We start from the raw sequence: 16,736 nt of genomic DNA on the forward strand, positions 1-16,736 counted from the left end.
CCGCCCGTTTGGAGGATTAATTACATGTCGCTTCTCCACGAAAGCTATCCTAGCGGGATAGTAGCTTCATTGCCAATTCCAATTCGAGAAAATCGTGGAAAGTCCACGGTATGCCCACGGTACACCGTGAAAAGTTGCTCTCGGACCCGGCTTCCTCGGACTTACCCTCGCCAACCCTTTGCGTCGTTACTTTCCAACGCAAACGAAACGCCTAACACCCCCGCCCCCTTTCCATCCCACGACTCTTTTGGCGTCGACGATGTAATCCGCACGAGCGGCAAAATTAAATGAAACGGCGATGAAAGAACTAAATTTAATATTATACATTGTCCGACCGCCTGACACTCGTGAAAGCCAAGCACCCCCAACCCCCCCCCCCTCCCGTGCGTCATGCTCGTCGTTGCATTTTGCCACACGCAAGGACGCGAAATAGTTGGACGTTTGTTTGAAGTTTATCCAAAAGGCAAATTTGTTTCAACTGGGTTTTTTTTTCTGTATCCGCGGGTGATCGCTTTTTGTTTCTAGCCGCGCCATAAATCAACGCGCGATATGGTGAAATGTTAAATAAAAAGCCGTCTCTTGCATTCTGAGCTCCGTTGGAAATGCAATAATGTCTGGATTATAACGGTGGATAGTGAAGGGAGAACAATTGGAACCGGTGAAACGCTTGTTATATAATTCGCAAAAGCATTTTACAGTACAAGGCGTAAATACGTTATATTAATGTTAAAAGCGTATATATAATTAATTTTAAATTTACACAAAATTTTGTTCTTTCCGCGACAAAATAGTAACTCATTATCGGAAACGAATAATTACATTCTATTATTTTTATGCATTTTATTATTCTTATATATTCTCTCTTTCTCATATATTCTCTGCATTCTCCATTATACGTGTAAATAACATATATAATTTATATTCATATAATAAAGTACGATTCAAATTTATTTTAAATTTATTTTAAACTTTACGCGAGACATTTTTCAATCGTGCGGAGATGGATTTATTTGCCTTTTTTTCTTTTTTATCAAACATCGCGTCCTCAGTTTTGAATTGATGCATGAAAATGCATCAAATACGTTTTAAAAATCGCTTCGAAACATTTTCTTGTAAATTTATAGACGGTGGAGAGACACTCGGGACGCAAGAAGAGAATGGACTACTCTGCACCTAACATTTCGTTGTCAAAGCCGAATAGGAAAGCAATCGAGGTTAACGACGGAATGATTGCCCTTAAAATAAGTAACAATTTTTGCCTAACGAGACAAAACAAGCGGATAATTTATCCCAGGTTTATTTGCCTCGCTGCTCAAGTGCTGAGTCCCTCAAGTCCGAGCGTCTCTCTCTCTCTCTCTCTTTCTCTTCCTTTTTTGTAAGCTAACTTTCAATTTGCGGGCACGAAAGCGAGTACTGTGAATCTACATTCGCGAGGTGGCGGTGCCATCTTTGAAATCCATTTTCACGGATAAATGAAAACTTGCTGAACTTACATCTCGCGCCACTTTGCATACATCTGAAAAGTTTCGTGGAAAATTAAAATTTTCCTGCTAGCTCGGCTTCCGCCACGAAATTTCAATTGGCTTGTCAGAAACGCGAGTCCCGACACCTGGACTTTAATTAATACGGCAAATCAAGATCACGAATAGATGCCTTTAGATAGATTTTAAATTGTCATACTGTTAGGTGATGTATAAGCGTATTATTATCCGTTATGAATTTTACTGGAAAGATTTATGAAAACATTTCCAAAATTAATTGCTACATTAAATCGCATATGACAGATATTATCGCCATGGAAATGATTCACGCTCTGTCATTAATTATACAATAATTTGACGGTTTTCATAGTAGTGGTCGGGACAACGAAATAAAACGCAAGTCATTAAAATTCTCTTGAAATTCGCTTAAATTTGTCAGACGTGAATTCTCTCACCCTGAAAAGAATGATCCTGTAACAGCAACGAAAATTATCAGGGTATAAGAAAATTAACTAAAGCGGAAAAATTAGCAAATACTATGATGTTGCATATGTTTTACACCTAATCGATCTGAATGAAAGAGTGACAGAATTTATAACTGTTAGTAAACGCAGAAAGTTTTTCTGAATCCATGTTAGGGCTAATCATATTTATATGGCAACAGAACTTTAATCTTCCAGAAAACACCGTTAAAATGTTGCTACTACTAAATTCTATATGTGACAATATAGCAGATACAAAAATTAGCGATAAATTTTAGCTGTGGCACATAGACATCTATCTACATCCGCAAACGTTGTCTTAAGTTCAAACTTTTTTTTAAGGTTTAATTTGTCAATTTTTAAAAAATAATTATATAGAGATATAACAAACGCAGACGTCCGGTTCTTTTCAGCATTTTTGCCAAAGATTTTTAATCTACATTTATATCGTTGCTGATATATGTTTACGGAACACCTTGCGTATATCATATTTCTCCCCTATTTCTCGAGAACAAAATAAATAAAAAACCCCCAAAACATAAATCCGAGCACTACAATTTTATGAACACTTCCACTTCGAATTTCGTTTATTGCAGAATCGTTGTTGGCTGTCAACAAAGCGCCAACAACGGTCCTCTATTGCATTCGTAAAATCCGTTCGTAAACATATCTCATTCGATATGCGTATCAAAATGAGACTTGTGCGTTGAACAGGCAGGAAATTTATAAACATTTTTTTTACGATTTATATTATTTCGAGAATAAATCCAGAGATTTAGTCGCCCACAATTCAAGACATATATAAAATACGTATATAAAAATACATAACGATAATGTCAAAATAATCTTAAAAGAAAAACAACTTCCAGTTTTTCAAATTGTGATTCGAACGGATTAATTTTCGCACATTAAAGATAATATATTAAAAAATGTATTTGTAAAATATAAACTTATCACACTAAAATCTTCAATTATGGCGAAATAACATTTTATTTCTATCAATTAATTCACAAAAGGAATAAGAAAAAAATTCATAAAAAAATATATATATATATTTCGTCACAATTAAATTTTTTACAGCCATAATAAATACAAGTGACACTTGTTTCTGTGAATTTCAACGTTTTTCCTCAGCACAAGGAAATCTAACTGTAGTAATGGTTAACAATTATTTATGAAACGAACTATTCGCCACAATGAATTGCGTAGTAAACAACCTCGAGCATCCCAACGAACGAATCTCAGAAGTAACGAGTATTTATCGGTGTTACGCGGGGGAGTGAGTCAGACGACAAGAATATAAAAATTCATTATATCTTCAGCACGAGCCGTCGCGACGATACGTCGCGTACATAACGATCAATTTCGTCGCACAAAGTGCGTAGAAGGCGACGGCGGCGGCGGCGGAGGCTGTCAGATTCCCGGGGTGTTTTTTTTTGTCCACCCTTTCTCGAAGGGACGAACGGCCGGCTTTGAGAGACACTGCCCTACGAACGACGCCACGTCGTCGTCCCGCTGCCCCAAGTTATCAAACGGCTCCTCCCTCGTGCGCGCCACGCCGGCAGCCCTTAACGGCGCGCGGGAACCAACCCTAACGGCGTAGGCTTCGCTCGTGGTGCAAGGGGACGACAACGGACGGCGACGACGACGACGCGTAGTAGCGTAGCGGCCCCCTCGCCAGCCGACCGTGACGCGCGCGGAGAGTCCGATTCGAGGGTGAAGAACGGCAGGCGCGCGGCGAGTCGCACAGTCGAGCGTGAGACCTGGGCCGGAGTGGGCCGTGCGCGCGCGCGCTTTCGCTCTTCTCCGCCTTCCGCACTGCCGATCGCGTCGTTTCGCTTAGAATCCACCATCTCCTCCTCCACCTCCTCCCTCTCCGTCATCGCGCGCGCCTACCGGAGAGGAGAGGAGAGCCGCGAGTAATCGTCGTCGGCAAGGAATCGGAGAGAAATCGCGAGCTAACGCCCGCGCCCGCGCCCGCGCGCGCGCGCGAGCGCGCGTTTTCCTTTCCCGGGAAAATCGCCGACGAAAAGCCGAGCCGCCGATCGGATTCGAGCGGCAGGCAACAACGGCGCTCGCAGTTGCGCGCGAGACGCCATCGAGGTGACTTCGTCGCGAGATAACGCTCTCCCGCGTTCGAAGGGAGGACTCGGATTCTTAGATTATATACTATCGTGTTTACCGAGTGGGACAGACACACTCGCCGCCCGTTCGGCTCGCGGCGAATCGTAAAACGCTACGATTAAAGCGGGCGAGCGTGTTAGCCACACCGGTGACGCACGGCCCGGCGATTTAACCTCTCCGGGAAACCTGTTCGGGTACGTGCTCTGTGAATGTACACGTGTATTATACGTTTGTATATTTTTTGTGACGCCGAGTTCCCTCTTGCGCTGCCTGAGTTTGTATCCCTTTTGCGGGTGACGCGCCCGCGTCCCGAGGGGGATTTACGATTTCTCGATCGTGTTGTTAGGCGCGCGCGGTAAGACGCGAGAGAGAGAGAGAGAGAAAGAGGGAGAGAGAAATCGCCTTTGTGCGGCAAACGGCCGATCCTCTCCATTTTGAAGAAATTCGACGCGGCCAATGCGCTCCGAAGTTCGCCCGATGGAACGGAATGCGACGAACGGGAACTGCGTTCGAAAACGTCATTCTAGTGGCCCCCCTATAGCCGCGTTCGAAAATTTTACCTAAGTGCTTCCCCCCCCCCCCCAGCTGTCGTTTTATCCTTATTCATCGAATGTTAAACAAAAATGAGATAATACCCGGAGGCACCCAAGTGTGATGTTTCTGAACGCAGCTCGTGTATGTCATTTTATTCTTGCCGTTCGCCAAACGTGAAACCGAGACTAAAATGATAGATGAAGGTAACGCAGATTACGTTTCCGAGAGTGAAGGATGTTCTCCTTATTCTCTACTCCCTAGACCCTAGTCCCTTCGTTGTGCCCCCGAGATAGCGGCGTTGCCAAGTTTTGGGGATTTTTTCCCCCTCGATTTAGATTTGTCAATAGCAGGATAAAAATACCAAATATAGATCCTTACAATTTTCTCCCCTAAAAATTCCCCCAAACTTTTTATCTTCTCACAAATATCCCTTTTCTCCAAGAGGGATAGAACGAAGGGGGGGGGGGGATTGATAATGACAAGACCTAAATGCGAAAGAAAATCCCCAACTTGGTAACTTACATTCCACGCGCGAGAGCACTGTTATTTTTTTTTCAATTTTATTTGTTTCTCTTTCTCTCGGTGATTTTATCGGTTAATGTGGTCGATTCATCGAGAATCGATCTCGTCAACCGACATCGACCGAGGAGTCGGCGACAAACGCGTCTCTGTAATTCCGCGCTGACAATAAGCCCGGCGACGCCAGTTCTCTCCAGCGTTTGTCGGACACGCGTCATACGCGAATGCATCGCAATCTGCGTTTCCGACTGTGCTTCCGACTGGCCGAAAGTGATCGAACTCGCGATTATCGGTTATCTGGACCGACGCCAAATTCACAGTTCATATCCAAGCGTGCTGCTCGGAGCCAGCTTCTAATTGTAAACTTTCGATTCGCGCCGGTGGTGAATCAATCGCGGGGAATCAACGTGCGCGCCTGAAATTTCGGGTCGGATACTCGCGCTCGATTACGAAATTTCGCGGGAACTCAATTCAGCGGCCAAACTCTTTCTCTCTCTCTCTCTCTCTCTCTCTCTCTCTCTCTCTCTCTCTCTCTCTCTCGCTCGCTCGCTCGCTCGCTAAAACTTTGGGAACCGAGGAGACGACGAAACCCGGGATTTTTCAATTCCTCCGCGGATTCGGAAACTCCGAACAAAACTTTATTTTCACAACTCTTTTCTTTCGAGAAGAAGGCTCTTATTAAGGCCGGTAACGAGGTACGAGGAAATATTTAGCGACAGGTAGAAGCTTCGATATATATCGCGTTCGATATATACAAAATTTATTGCACAGAAAAAGAAAGTCAATTAGTGTTAATTCAATAACTATTACCTCATGTATGAGCAAGAGATTAAAAAGCCTTTAAAGAATTCGATATTTTTAAATTTCAACAAGACATAATATTTCTATTTCAATATTATAATAGTGAGTACAAGATTTTAATTCTTGATTTGAAGAATTAGAAATTTCCTTTCAATCAAAATTATTGAATGAGTAACGCCATAATTTTCCCGATAAAACTAAATTCGTACGGGCGAATTATATCCGTTCAGGATTATCGAATTTCTTAAACAGTATTTTACATTCCTGCTTATGCGCGGGAAACAACGTTCGTAGATTTGAGGGCCAATTTGTTTCCCGCGCGGCGAGGTGAACGTTGTGCGGGTGACAGACATTTGTTTCGCTGTACGATTCGCCGAGTAAGATCGAAATTAAAATGCATTGAATGTGTCGACGCGACACCGTATACCGCGGGAGGGTCCGAGACAATTTCGTGAAGGGACGCGTCGGCGCGCTCCGCCGGTTGAAAAACACTGGTCGAAATACACGCGCGCGCGCGAGCGCACGCCGGATAGGGGAATGTCCTTTTTTCTACTACGCAGCGCGCGTCTGCCCTTGAACAGGCTAAAGGAATAAGAGGAAACTCGGCCGAGAGAGAGCGCGCGCGAGCGCGCGCTCGAACGCATGTTACACGCATACATATATGTATATGTAATACAGGACGACTCGCCGTACGACGTGCGGCGGCGGCGGCGACGACGACGACTTCGTGGAAGCGGTGACGCAATCTCTCGCTCCTGCCGCGGAGAGGAAGAAGGAAAAGTCCGCGACGGTGATGACGGTGTAGGCCAGAGAAACGCGAACGGCGCGCTGTTGTTTCTAACGAGTCGCGAGCTTCACCTTGCGCCAACTTCACCTCGTCTCTCTCTCTTTCCCCTCCCCCTCTTCTCCCTTCGCACCCGCACCGGTTCGTCCCTACCGACGCGCGTGTGCGCGGCGCGATATCGCGCGAGCGGACGTACAGGTTCCTCGTAATACGATGGTGTGCGTGAGAACGCGCGCGCGGATCGGTGGCAGCCTGTAGCTCCTTGTCCGTGGCAAGCTGGTGGTGGTATTCGGTGCGCGAGGAAGAAAAAGAAGAGGAAGAAGAAGACGACGACGAAGACGAAGTTGAGGGAAAGGAAGGGAGAGGTGATCCGTTTTCTCAACGTCGACCGTCTGAAAACCGACGATGCTGCCCCTCGGGAGATCGTCATGGCGATGGGCCATCAGTGATACAGGTGAGTACGAACGAGAAGCGTCACCGAAGCGTTTACCGAAGACAAGCGTTCCCGGGGCCGCGTCGCTGCCACTTTTCGAAATGAATTTCACATTTCGGACGAAACTGCCGGCGAAAAGAAAAGTTTGCGTAGGAAACTTTACTTTCGCCGTCCCCGGGTTTCGCTTGTCCGGTACAACAGTAGCGTTGTTGAATTACGAGCGCGTTTTGTGAATTAGCCTTGGAAGTATTTTATATTTATGTATATGAAGAAAAGAGAAACGAATTCCAAAAGAACATTCAATTCTCAGGAAACCGAAACTTTGTTTCATCAAACCAGTGTTATAAATATGTTGTTTTTCTTCTGGATATATAGGATAGATATAAGAATAAAGTTGTAGCCTTTAATTAATTAATTTGTAAGATCCTAAAAGGAAAAAAGAAACATCTTTCATGCCACAATATTTTACCTTTATTGAATAAATTTTATAACAATAAAAATTAAAAATGCAAAGTATTAAAACTATAAAGCAGTCATTTTTTTAATATTCTTATTAACAAAAGGTTTGTTTTTTATTCCTGCACTGCTGCACTAGCGCAATAAGTTAGAATGAGAAAGAATATATTTGTCTTATTCTAACTTATTGCACCAGTGCAGCAGTGCAATAAAAAACAAACCTAAAGTTTAATAAGTCTCTTTCAACGAATACGTTCTGTTAAATTATTCTTTATAAATACAGTAATTTTTTCCCGGACTTGTAACAAGGATATGAACAAAGATATGAACAAAGATTTAAAAAATTAAAAATATCTTTGATCTCGTTTGTTTCTTGTCAGAAATTTTATATTTTGCTACACACACGCACACACATGCACGCGCGCGTTTACATTTTTTTCTGATTTTGTTTTACTCTTGCCGGAATAAAAATTATTTACAATGTAATGCTACTAATAAAAGATAATTTAGATTATTTAATTTTTGTAGGAAACCATTTTACATATCAAATTGTAAAAATATAAATTAAGAGATGTCACGATAATAAATATATAATAATAATAATAATAATAACAAATATGAATTTAAGAAACAAATTTAATTGAAAAATTTAAACAACGCATATATATTATAACAAATAATCTAATTGAAAAAGTATATTGTGTGAGAAAAGATTTTTAATTATAACAGGCCTTTTCTCCTATTTATTTTATTGGTTAAATTAAACTTTTTAAGAATGTTTATATCAATGTTTTTTTTTAATTTATACATGATCTGTGGAGTATAAAAGAAAAATAAAAACAATTTATATTTTTTACTATTTTTTAGTTCAATTTGCAATGTGGCTTTTTTGTTTGTTTTCGAATATTCTAAGTTATTATTGAATTCTATGAATCTTTGATTCATTGGCGACTGAAGATGACTGAATAAAAAATCGAAACGTACCGCGTTTATTTTGAGTAAATGTAAATAAATTATTTTTTATCTTAATTGTTTTGCTTTGCTAATTCGAACTTAAATTAATATTCCAAATTAATATTACTAGCCTGCGGAATATAATCCGATCCTAATCCGATTTGTATCACTTATGAATTCGTAATAAGGAGTAATTAGTATTATAGATACATCTGCAAATATACTCTGCAGACGTATGTCATAAATGATAACCAAGCGAATACGTGTATACGAACGGTTATGGTAAACAACAAATTCTGCTTGTCATTAGAAACCTTATAACGCCGCACAACGTGCTGCAATAATGAATAAATGAATATTGCCTGCAAGAAAATTTATAAATTATTTGTGCACCAGCTCTCTTATAGCGTTAAGAATTTTACTACAAAGAAGTAGAATTTCCGTTCCCTTACCTTACCTTTACGTGGCACGCATTCTCGCGAGGCTGACATTTAAAAGTCGGACAGACGCGTTGTTCACTGCACGGGCACTTAATCCAGGAAGAGAGAGAGAGAGAGAGAGAGAGAGAAAGAGAGAGAGAGAGAGAGAGAGAGAGAGAGAGAGAGAGAGAGACGTGCGTTTCTTCTTCAAAAGCGAATTGACGGTAAGAGGGAAGTGTGCGTCTCCGCGTAAAGAAAAATGGCGCTGGTACAGCGTGTACGACTCGCGTGTGATTAAATGGAAACCCGGGATCGCTGTCTTCCACCGTTGATAAATCGCGTCTTCGGAATGAGAGCGGCATGGCGGAGAACTCAAAAAGATGCTCCACGACCGTGCACCGTGCCGGGACATATCTCACTCGCGATCAATGCGCGCGCGAGGGCAATAAATGATACAGCGGAAGGGGCGGCACACGATAACCGGAAAATTGATTTTTTCGAATTGTCGATAAAGTCGAAGAGGTAATACTCTCCCCCTCCCTCGCCCCCACCCCACCCCCTCCGTCTCTTCGAGTAACACTCCTTCGGCCATGCCTCCAGCCGCGCGTGCAACCACTTTCGTACGGAATTTTTCAACGACTTACTCCCACGACGTTTCATTAATGAGAAAAAATGGAGGATCGCGGAGATTCTGAAAGATCGTGTTCCTCGTTTTCCCCCCATCCCCCCCGCCCGCCGCCACCGCCGCCTTTACGAACACGGCGATATCGAGGGAGGATAATTTCAACAAATGGATTTCGCGCGACGTCAGTTTAATGGCACGCTTCCGTTAATAATTTCGTTGCGGAAACGCGATTTTCGCTTTCTCCCCGCATTGCGGATGATAAACACATTTAATTTCGATCCCACCGTAAACTAGATGTTCTGGCAGACAGACATCGCGCGCGCCCGCAGTCTCTCTCTCTCTCTCTCTCTCTCTCTCTCTCTCTCTCTCTCTCTCTCTCTCTCTTCCTCGCTCTCATTCCCGAGGTACGCCTCGAATTGTTTCTACCGACGACGACGACGACGACGTAACGAGATTGCGTCAACCGTTGCGTACCTCGATCTCGCGAGCACGCGCGAGCGCCAACTCGACGGGAGGGAGCCTCACGTAGATGACGTGCCCGCCGACTTCGGGGCGGCAAAGTTACATTGTAATCTTCTTACGCCGCGGAGAAACGTCGGAACTTGGACGCGTCGGTCGCGTCAATAAACCATTAGCTCGAACGTAAACTAAAAGCTGCGCCCCCGGTATCGGGGAACTGCACGTCGCCGTCGTCGCGAGTGAACGCGCGCTTTTTCCTCGAACTCCCGAAATTCGCGTGTTCGACGCGAGAGGAAAGATCCACCCGCTGCTGACGTGTCACGAAATTTTGCGCTTCGATTATAATTACTCAGCGCGGTTATAATTATTCGACGACGGTTGGTCATGTTTCGGTCACGAATTGACGAATTCGCGTTTGTAATATTTAGCGAGTTTATTCTTGACGTTGGCAGTCGAATCATTATAATAGAAATCTATTCTAGTTTATTAATAAGATCGGGATTTGCATCATTCGTTCTTTGTCACCGCGCGACTGACAAAAAACACTAATAATCAATTGAGGGAAATGTAAACTTAGCACAATTATTCTCTTTAAGTTCGGTGACAATTTTGTATAAAATATGTTGATTTATATCCTGCTATTTTACTCCAATTTACGACGTTATTTGTATGACAAAGAAAGTTCTAAAAATTAAAAGATTTGCAGAAAATAGACCTTTTGACAGATAAAAGTCATTAAATGCCAGAAGAAAGTATTTAAATACAACGAATAAAATATACATTTTAGATCAAATAGATCAGAACGGAATGATGAATAAGCTATAGAATTAATGATTTAATTTTAATAGCCTCTATCCTTAAAGTATACTTTGGACTATGCGCTTAAATTTAGCAAGTTTAGTGAAGAGAGTATAAGTTAACGAGAATACTATATAGAATTTTGCGAGGAAAGATTACATCAAAAGCAGCATTCTTAAAGCGAGTTTAAATTGGCTTTACTATTCGTTCCTTTCATCTGTCATCTTAAGTAGTTCGATAATTAAGACGTAAATTACTCGATGTACTCCTTGTCGATTCTAATAAAATTGTCGCAAGAAATCCGGAAGTTAATCGAAGAACCATTTACAGCCGGAAGTTGTGGAACTCTTCATAAACTTAAAAAATAATGTACATTTCCTGTTTGAAATGTAAAGCAGTTAAAAATAACGTCGTCATGAAAGAATTCATAAAAATTGTCTTTATTTTTCATCTATTTCTCTAAAAAGCATTGTGGACTATATTGCTTTTAAAAAGACACACGGTGTATTAAAGATTTTCAGTATCATAGAACGAACTGTCACGATAAAACAAGCGACACGAGATTTTCAGTTTTAACTTAATAAATCTTCACATTTCTGTACACACATATGCGATCACTTCCATAATTTGCATATGTATATATATAATGACAGAAGTAAAGAAGTGGACATTTGCACATCAATACGACACGAGTACCTACGTAATTATCTTGTGAAATCCTTATTAAATCTCGACGAATAGCAGGGATATATTTCCGGCTGCAAATCAAATATTATGTATGTGTAATATCTCATATAATCCAGATTATATTCAATATTATTTTATCAGGAATTTATTTTCCACTAATATAAGCTCATACATTGATGAAAATCTAATATATTGATTCATATCTAATTTAAACTTCAACTGTCGAAGAAAATGCTGGCGATATTTCTAGCGCCAAAGGCTAATTCAGTAATTCTATGGATTATATATTTATCATTATTTAATCATTATAATACTATTTATAATGCCAATCTTTATATACATATAAAAGTATATTTATCTGTAAGTGGCTAAGAATTCTACCGTCGTTTTCGTAAAACGGTTAAAAGATTGTGATGAACTGGTGTTGCAAAATTGGTTATTTCAGTTGTTTGCCGTGGAGAAAATTGAAAAAGCTACGATCCGAGGCGACGCGACGCGACGCAGCTATAAAATCGCACACGTTAACCCGAGCGTGTATGTTCACCGTTATTTCACGACAATTCCTTTCGTGAACAAGAAACCGTTGTTTAAGCATTTCTTGCGAAAACACGTATACAATTGTAATTAAAAGAAAAAAAAATATATATATATACACACAGATTTTAACAACATGATTCTTTTCGCTTGACTTTCGCGTCGCGCGCACCGCTGGGAACGATTTCTACGTTCATGTTCGTGTAATTAGTAGATAATGCAGGTAATGAATGATAATTAAACGTCATTTCGTTGCGTCACGGTTAAACGCGGCGGTCCTTGCGCGTTGCCTAGTTTCTGTGCGATTGGAAAATGGGACAGGAATTAATCGATACATTTTACTGTGGGTTTTGATCAGTTTAATGATTTCCCCTTCCCCTTTCCCTGCTTCCTCTTTTCTGTTTCTGCTTTTGTATGCATTATTACTGCTATTCAATCCCACCAAGCGAAAACGTAATAATTTACGTACGGTTCACAATTCGTGAATTCTATAGTCGCAGGATCCTCAATTGTGAAAATTTTTTACTTGCAAATTCAAACTGACATGGCTTAGAAACGTCCAATGTAATCCGTCGGCTCTGTACTGAACGTGCTATTGAATATGGTAATTCAATACTGATAGTAATAAGATAATGGTTCTGAATAAACCAGTTTATACTAGAAACATGTATTTTACATAATATGGAAATGCCGAGATATTATGGTGAAATTAGTATTCCATGAAAATTTTGCGTCATTTTTTGCTAAAGAACCGAACTGATCAATATTCCTGTTCAAATGGTTTGAATTGATTGTTATGTTCATTTTGAATATAATATATAATATTTCCTTCTATAAAACAGATTACAAAATTTCGGCGTAGTATGAAATATATTGTAAAGGAAACTAGATATATCAAGAAATCAAATGACAAGAGAAAATGTCATTTGAGAACAGGTTTAACAGCAATTTTGTGTCATATTCTGCTAATAACTGGAGATTGGAACGTTTAACGATAATTGTATTAACAATACATTAAAAAGATGAAATCTTATTGTCGATAATTTAATGTTATAAAGAGATAATACACTTGTATGTATAATAGACTTGTATTGCGGAAATAATGTTGGAAATATCAAGTTTTAACTAAAATTTAAAATCTTTCCACATAGATGCAAGACAAAAACATTTTCCCGCAATAAATAATAATAATAATAATAATAATAATAATAATAATAATAATAATAATAATAATAATCTCTTGATTTTATTTTTATTTTATTTTTTTTAATTTTAATTATATATAAAATTGCCAAAAAATATGAAATTTAAAAATTTATATAAATATTTGTTTTCTAAATTAAATTTTATTGTCAATTTTTTAAACTCAAATTCCCTATATAATAATTTCTACTCTTAAACAGCGACAATTATATCTTTATTTGTTCTGTTTCCAATAATTGATTAATAATTAACTTTTCAATTTCATTTATTAGTCTCTCGAGGAATTTTACATCAATACCTCAAAAAAAAAAAAAAAAAAAAAAAAAGTTTTTCGAACGTCGCAATTAGTAGTAGTTTTTGATGAATTTTTACGCCGGTTTTTCTGCAGAACGGTACACGCGCGTCATGTGTATTCATAACGCGACGCACAGCGACATATGCCAAACAGTTAAAAGCGCGTGAACCTGTATTACGTTTGCCCAAAATTCGGGTGTACATACGCACAAAGGTAACAGCAATGTGCGCGGATGAAATTGCGTCACGGTCGTCGCGTCATCTCGCTTGCTACTCTCGTTTGGTGCTTGCTTTTCTGTTCACGAGCGAGCTCACGGTGGAAATAATTGCTTTCGCCGTATTGTGCAACGCGATCGTTTCTCGTATCGAAGGTTTTCTTTGAGCGTACGCGTAGCGGAGGGCGAACGGCCACGGCGACGGCGGCGGCGGCGTCGGCGTCTTTGTGGGTTACGTGGTGAACGTTGGACGTTATACGAGGTGTATCTTAATGCACACCGAGTTCCCAACGGGGAACACCCAGCATTTTCTCATTTCCCAGCATTTTGCACCCCGAGACTGTTATACCCCGCGGAAATGCTGCTGTGCCTCCCCCCCTCCTCTCTCTCTCTCTTTGCTCTCCGTGAAAATTTCCTTCGGTGTTTAATTATTTTTCGACCTAAAACATTCCTAGGACTCCGCCGCGTATATTACCACCCACTTTGCTTAAGAGGGTTTCCTCTTTACGTAGCCGGCGGAGAAAAAAGAACTGGGAGCGGCTATAAAATTCGCGAGAATTGCGTCGGTATCACCGCTTCTCGGTGCATGTTTCACGAAGAGGTGCGAGATCGGGAGTTGATTTTTAATTCAACAGCAGTACAGATAAGCGATGATAAATAAAGACCGATACAGTTGCTTTTTTACACTGGCAGTATTAATAATTCATACCTGCTTGAAGCGGAAGATAAAGTGTCGTTCGTGCGACGACGTGATACAAATACTATGATGTTGATAAAAAATTGATGCCATAAAAATAAAATGCGGCGCCGTACAACAGAAAAACATACTCGCCCCCGCGCATACGTGACGAAAGGCACACTAAGGTATCGAAGTAATTTAAATATAAAAATATCGATATTCCGACAATACCGCTCGTATCTTTCTTAGTGTATCTCGCAATAGTTCCGTTCCTTCCATAGATTTTTTTATTTATCTTTCGAGCTTCGTCGAGCGTAATGCGCTTTGCGCGCTCGGATTTGAAGACTCGTACGCGATTCGCCTGTAGATTCGCCGGCCGCGGAGTTGCCCGCGGAATTTCCCCTAGTTTAATTTAACTTTTCTTCGGTGGGCTAAGCGCCGCTAACGAACAAATTAAGCCCCAATTTGCATGCGGGCTCGCGCGCTAGTGATCCGCGCCGGCGGCGATGGGGACGACGATGACGTGCTCTCGATTTTCTTTTTTTCCCCCCCCCCCTCCCCCTCCCAACCCTTCATTCTTCCGGAAAACGTAATTGGCAATCACGCCTTTAACAACGCATCTGAATACCGCGCAACCGGTGCGAATCACGTCACTTAAACGCCGTTTACGCATTCGATTGGCCCGGGCGACGCGATATCGCCCGCATTCGATATCATCGGTCCTCTTGGTTATTTTCTTTTATCGGACCGCGTTTTCCGATTGCCGGAAAATCGATATAGAGCGATCGAGGACCCGCGCGCGCGAGCCCACTCCTTTTTTTTTTTTTTTTTTTTTTCAATAAATGAGTTATTCGGTATTCGGTTGAATAATGGTCTATCGATTGATGCAAGATTCAGTATCCGGATAACACACACGGCGAACAAAAGCGGGATGGATTTATATTTACCGTTTTCACCGCGGCCGTGTTCGTCAATCATCGCTGGGTTTTCACAATCCGTTGATACGCTTTTTGAATGGAGAAGTATATATATGACACGAGTATATATATATAGTACGTTACGCGCGCGTACCTTTAGCGGGACGATGAAATAATAAGATGAAAAGAACATTATTGACATTTGCATGACTCTTATTACACTAATGTGACATTTCGTTCTCGCTCGAAATTTTTTTCACAGCGGAGAGACGACTTCGAGATGAAAATTTTGCCGAGCATACGTCTGAAAAATGATAAGATAAATTTTGATTGTATATATATTTTTTTTTACATTTTATTTTTCAGTACATCAAATGTTGTTACAGCAAAGGGAAAATATAGTTTGCTCCATTTTGTTTCTACAAATGACTTTATTCCCACCGAGCGGGGGATTAAAAACTAAGTGAAATTTCAGGAGAACTCGAGGGGACTTTTCCTGGAGTACTTCCGCTTTTCCCCAACCCGTCTCGAAGCTAAAATTGCCGGGTTCGTTCGTATTCAGAATGTCAATTGACGTGAAACACTAAAAGCGTTTCCTTCTGCATCTTTACGTGCGACAATCCCCACGACAACACTTAACGTCGTTACACGAGTTTCGCTCGGAATACTCCCTTAACGAATTTATCACTGTTCGATCTCATTCTTTTATTGTATTCCCCTCCCCCCCCCCACCCTATTACTGTTTCGCGGTGCTCAAATTATGCGACGGAAAAAAAATTAATAAGACACAAGAGCTGAAAATAACTGAATCGTGATTCACACGTTGAAACACAAGAGCACCCGGCTCGTCATAATTATTGTTTAATTGATAATTATTACGGCGCATTTTGTACGCCTCCTGTTAAAAAAAAAAACCATGGTTGAACGTCACTCTCGACGTCGGGGTATCCCGTGAATTTAATCTTGTATTACATTATGAGGGAAGAATTTAATTAATTCGTTTGCAATCAACGGATAACAATTTGTACACTTCGCATCCGGGGAGAGAAATGCATTTTTCTCTCATTTTACACCCCCCCCCCTCTCCCCGCCCCTCCCACGTGTTTCCCGACGCTTTCAGGAGAGCAAAAATTATACGCCGCCGTATCTCTCGAGGTGCCTTATTTCGAGATACGCGAATTTAATTTCGTCCTAGATAAACACACACATTTCGCGACGACATTTTCCTTTGCGGAAATTAGGAATCGGTTTATGAAGGAGATGTACGGCCCCATATTAGAAGGAACTATTTGAGATATAGCGCGCGCGTTTTTCTTTCCTTTCTCGCTCGTGAAAGCT

The 16,736-nt window shown here is 40.9% G+C and overlaps 1 protein-coding gene across 1 annotated transcript in view; it reads left to right on the forward strand.

Annotated features, from left to right (window-relative positions):
• Positions 1–3,661: 3,661 nt before the first annotated feature.
• The window catches only part of LOC105832629 (transforming growth factor beta activator LRRC32), a 96,455-nt gene continuing 83,380 nt past the window's right edge, over positions 3,662–16,736 (forward strand). Inside the window, exons 1-2 of the mRNA XM_012673747.3 lie at positions 3,662–4,281; positions 6,620–7,179. Of these exons, the coding sequence (XP_012529201.2) occupies positions 7,131–7,179 (49 nt within the window). The 5' untranslated portion in view covers positions 3,662–4,281; positions 6,620–7,130. The remainder of the gene's footprint in view (positions 4,282–6,619; positions 7,180–16,736) is intronic.

The sequence above is a fragment of the Monomorium pharaonis genome, chromosome 3 (genome assembly GCF_013373865.1).
Source record: "Monomorium pharaonis isolate MP-MQ-018 chromosome 3, ASM1337386v2, whole genome shotgun sequence".
Lineage (NCBI taxonomy): Eukaryota > Metazoa > Arthropoda > Insecta > Hymenoptera > Formicidae > Monomorium > Monomorium pharaonis.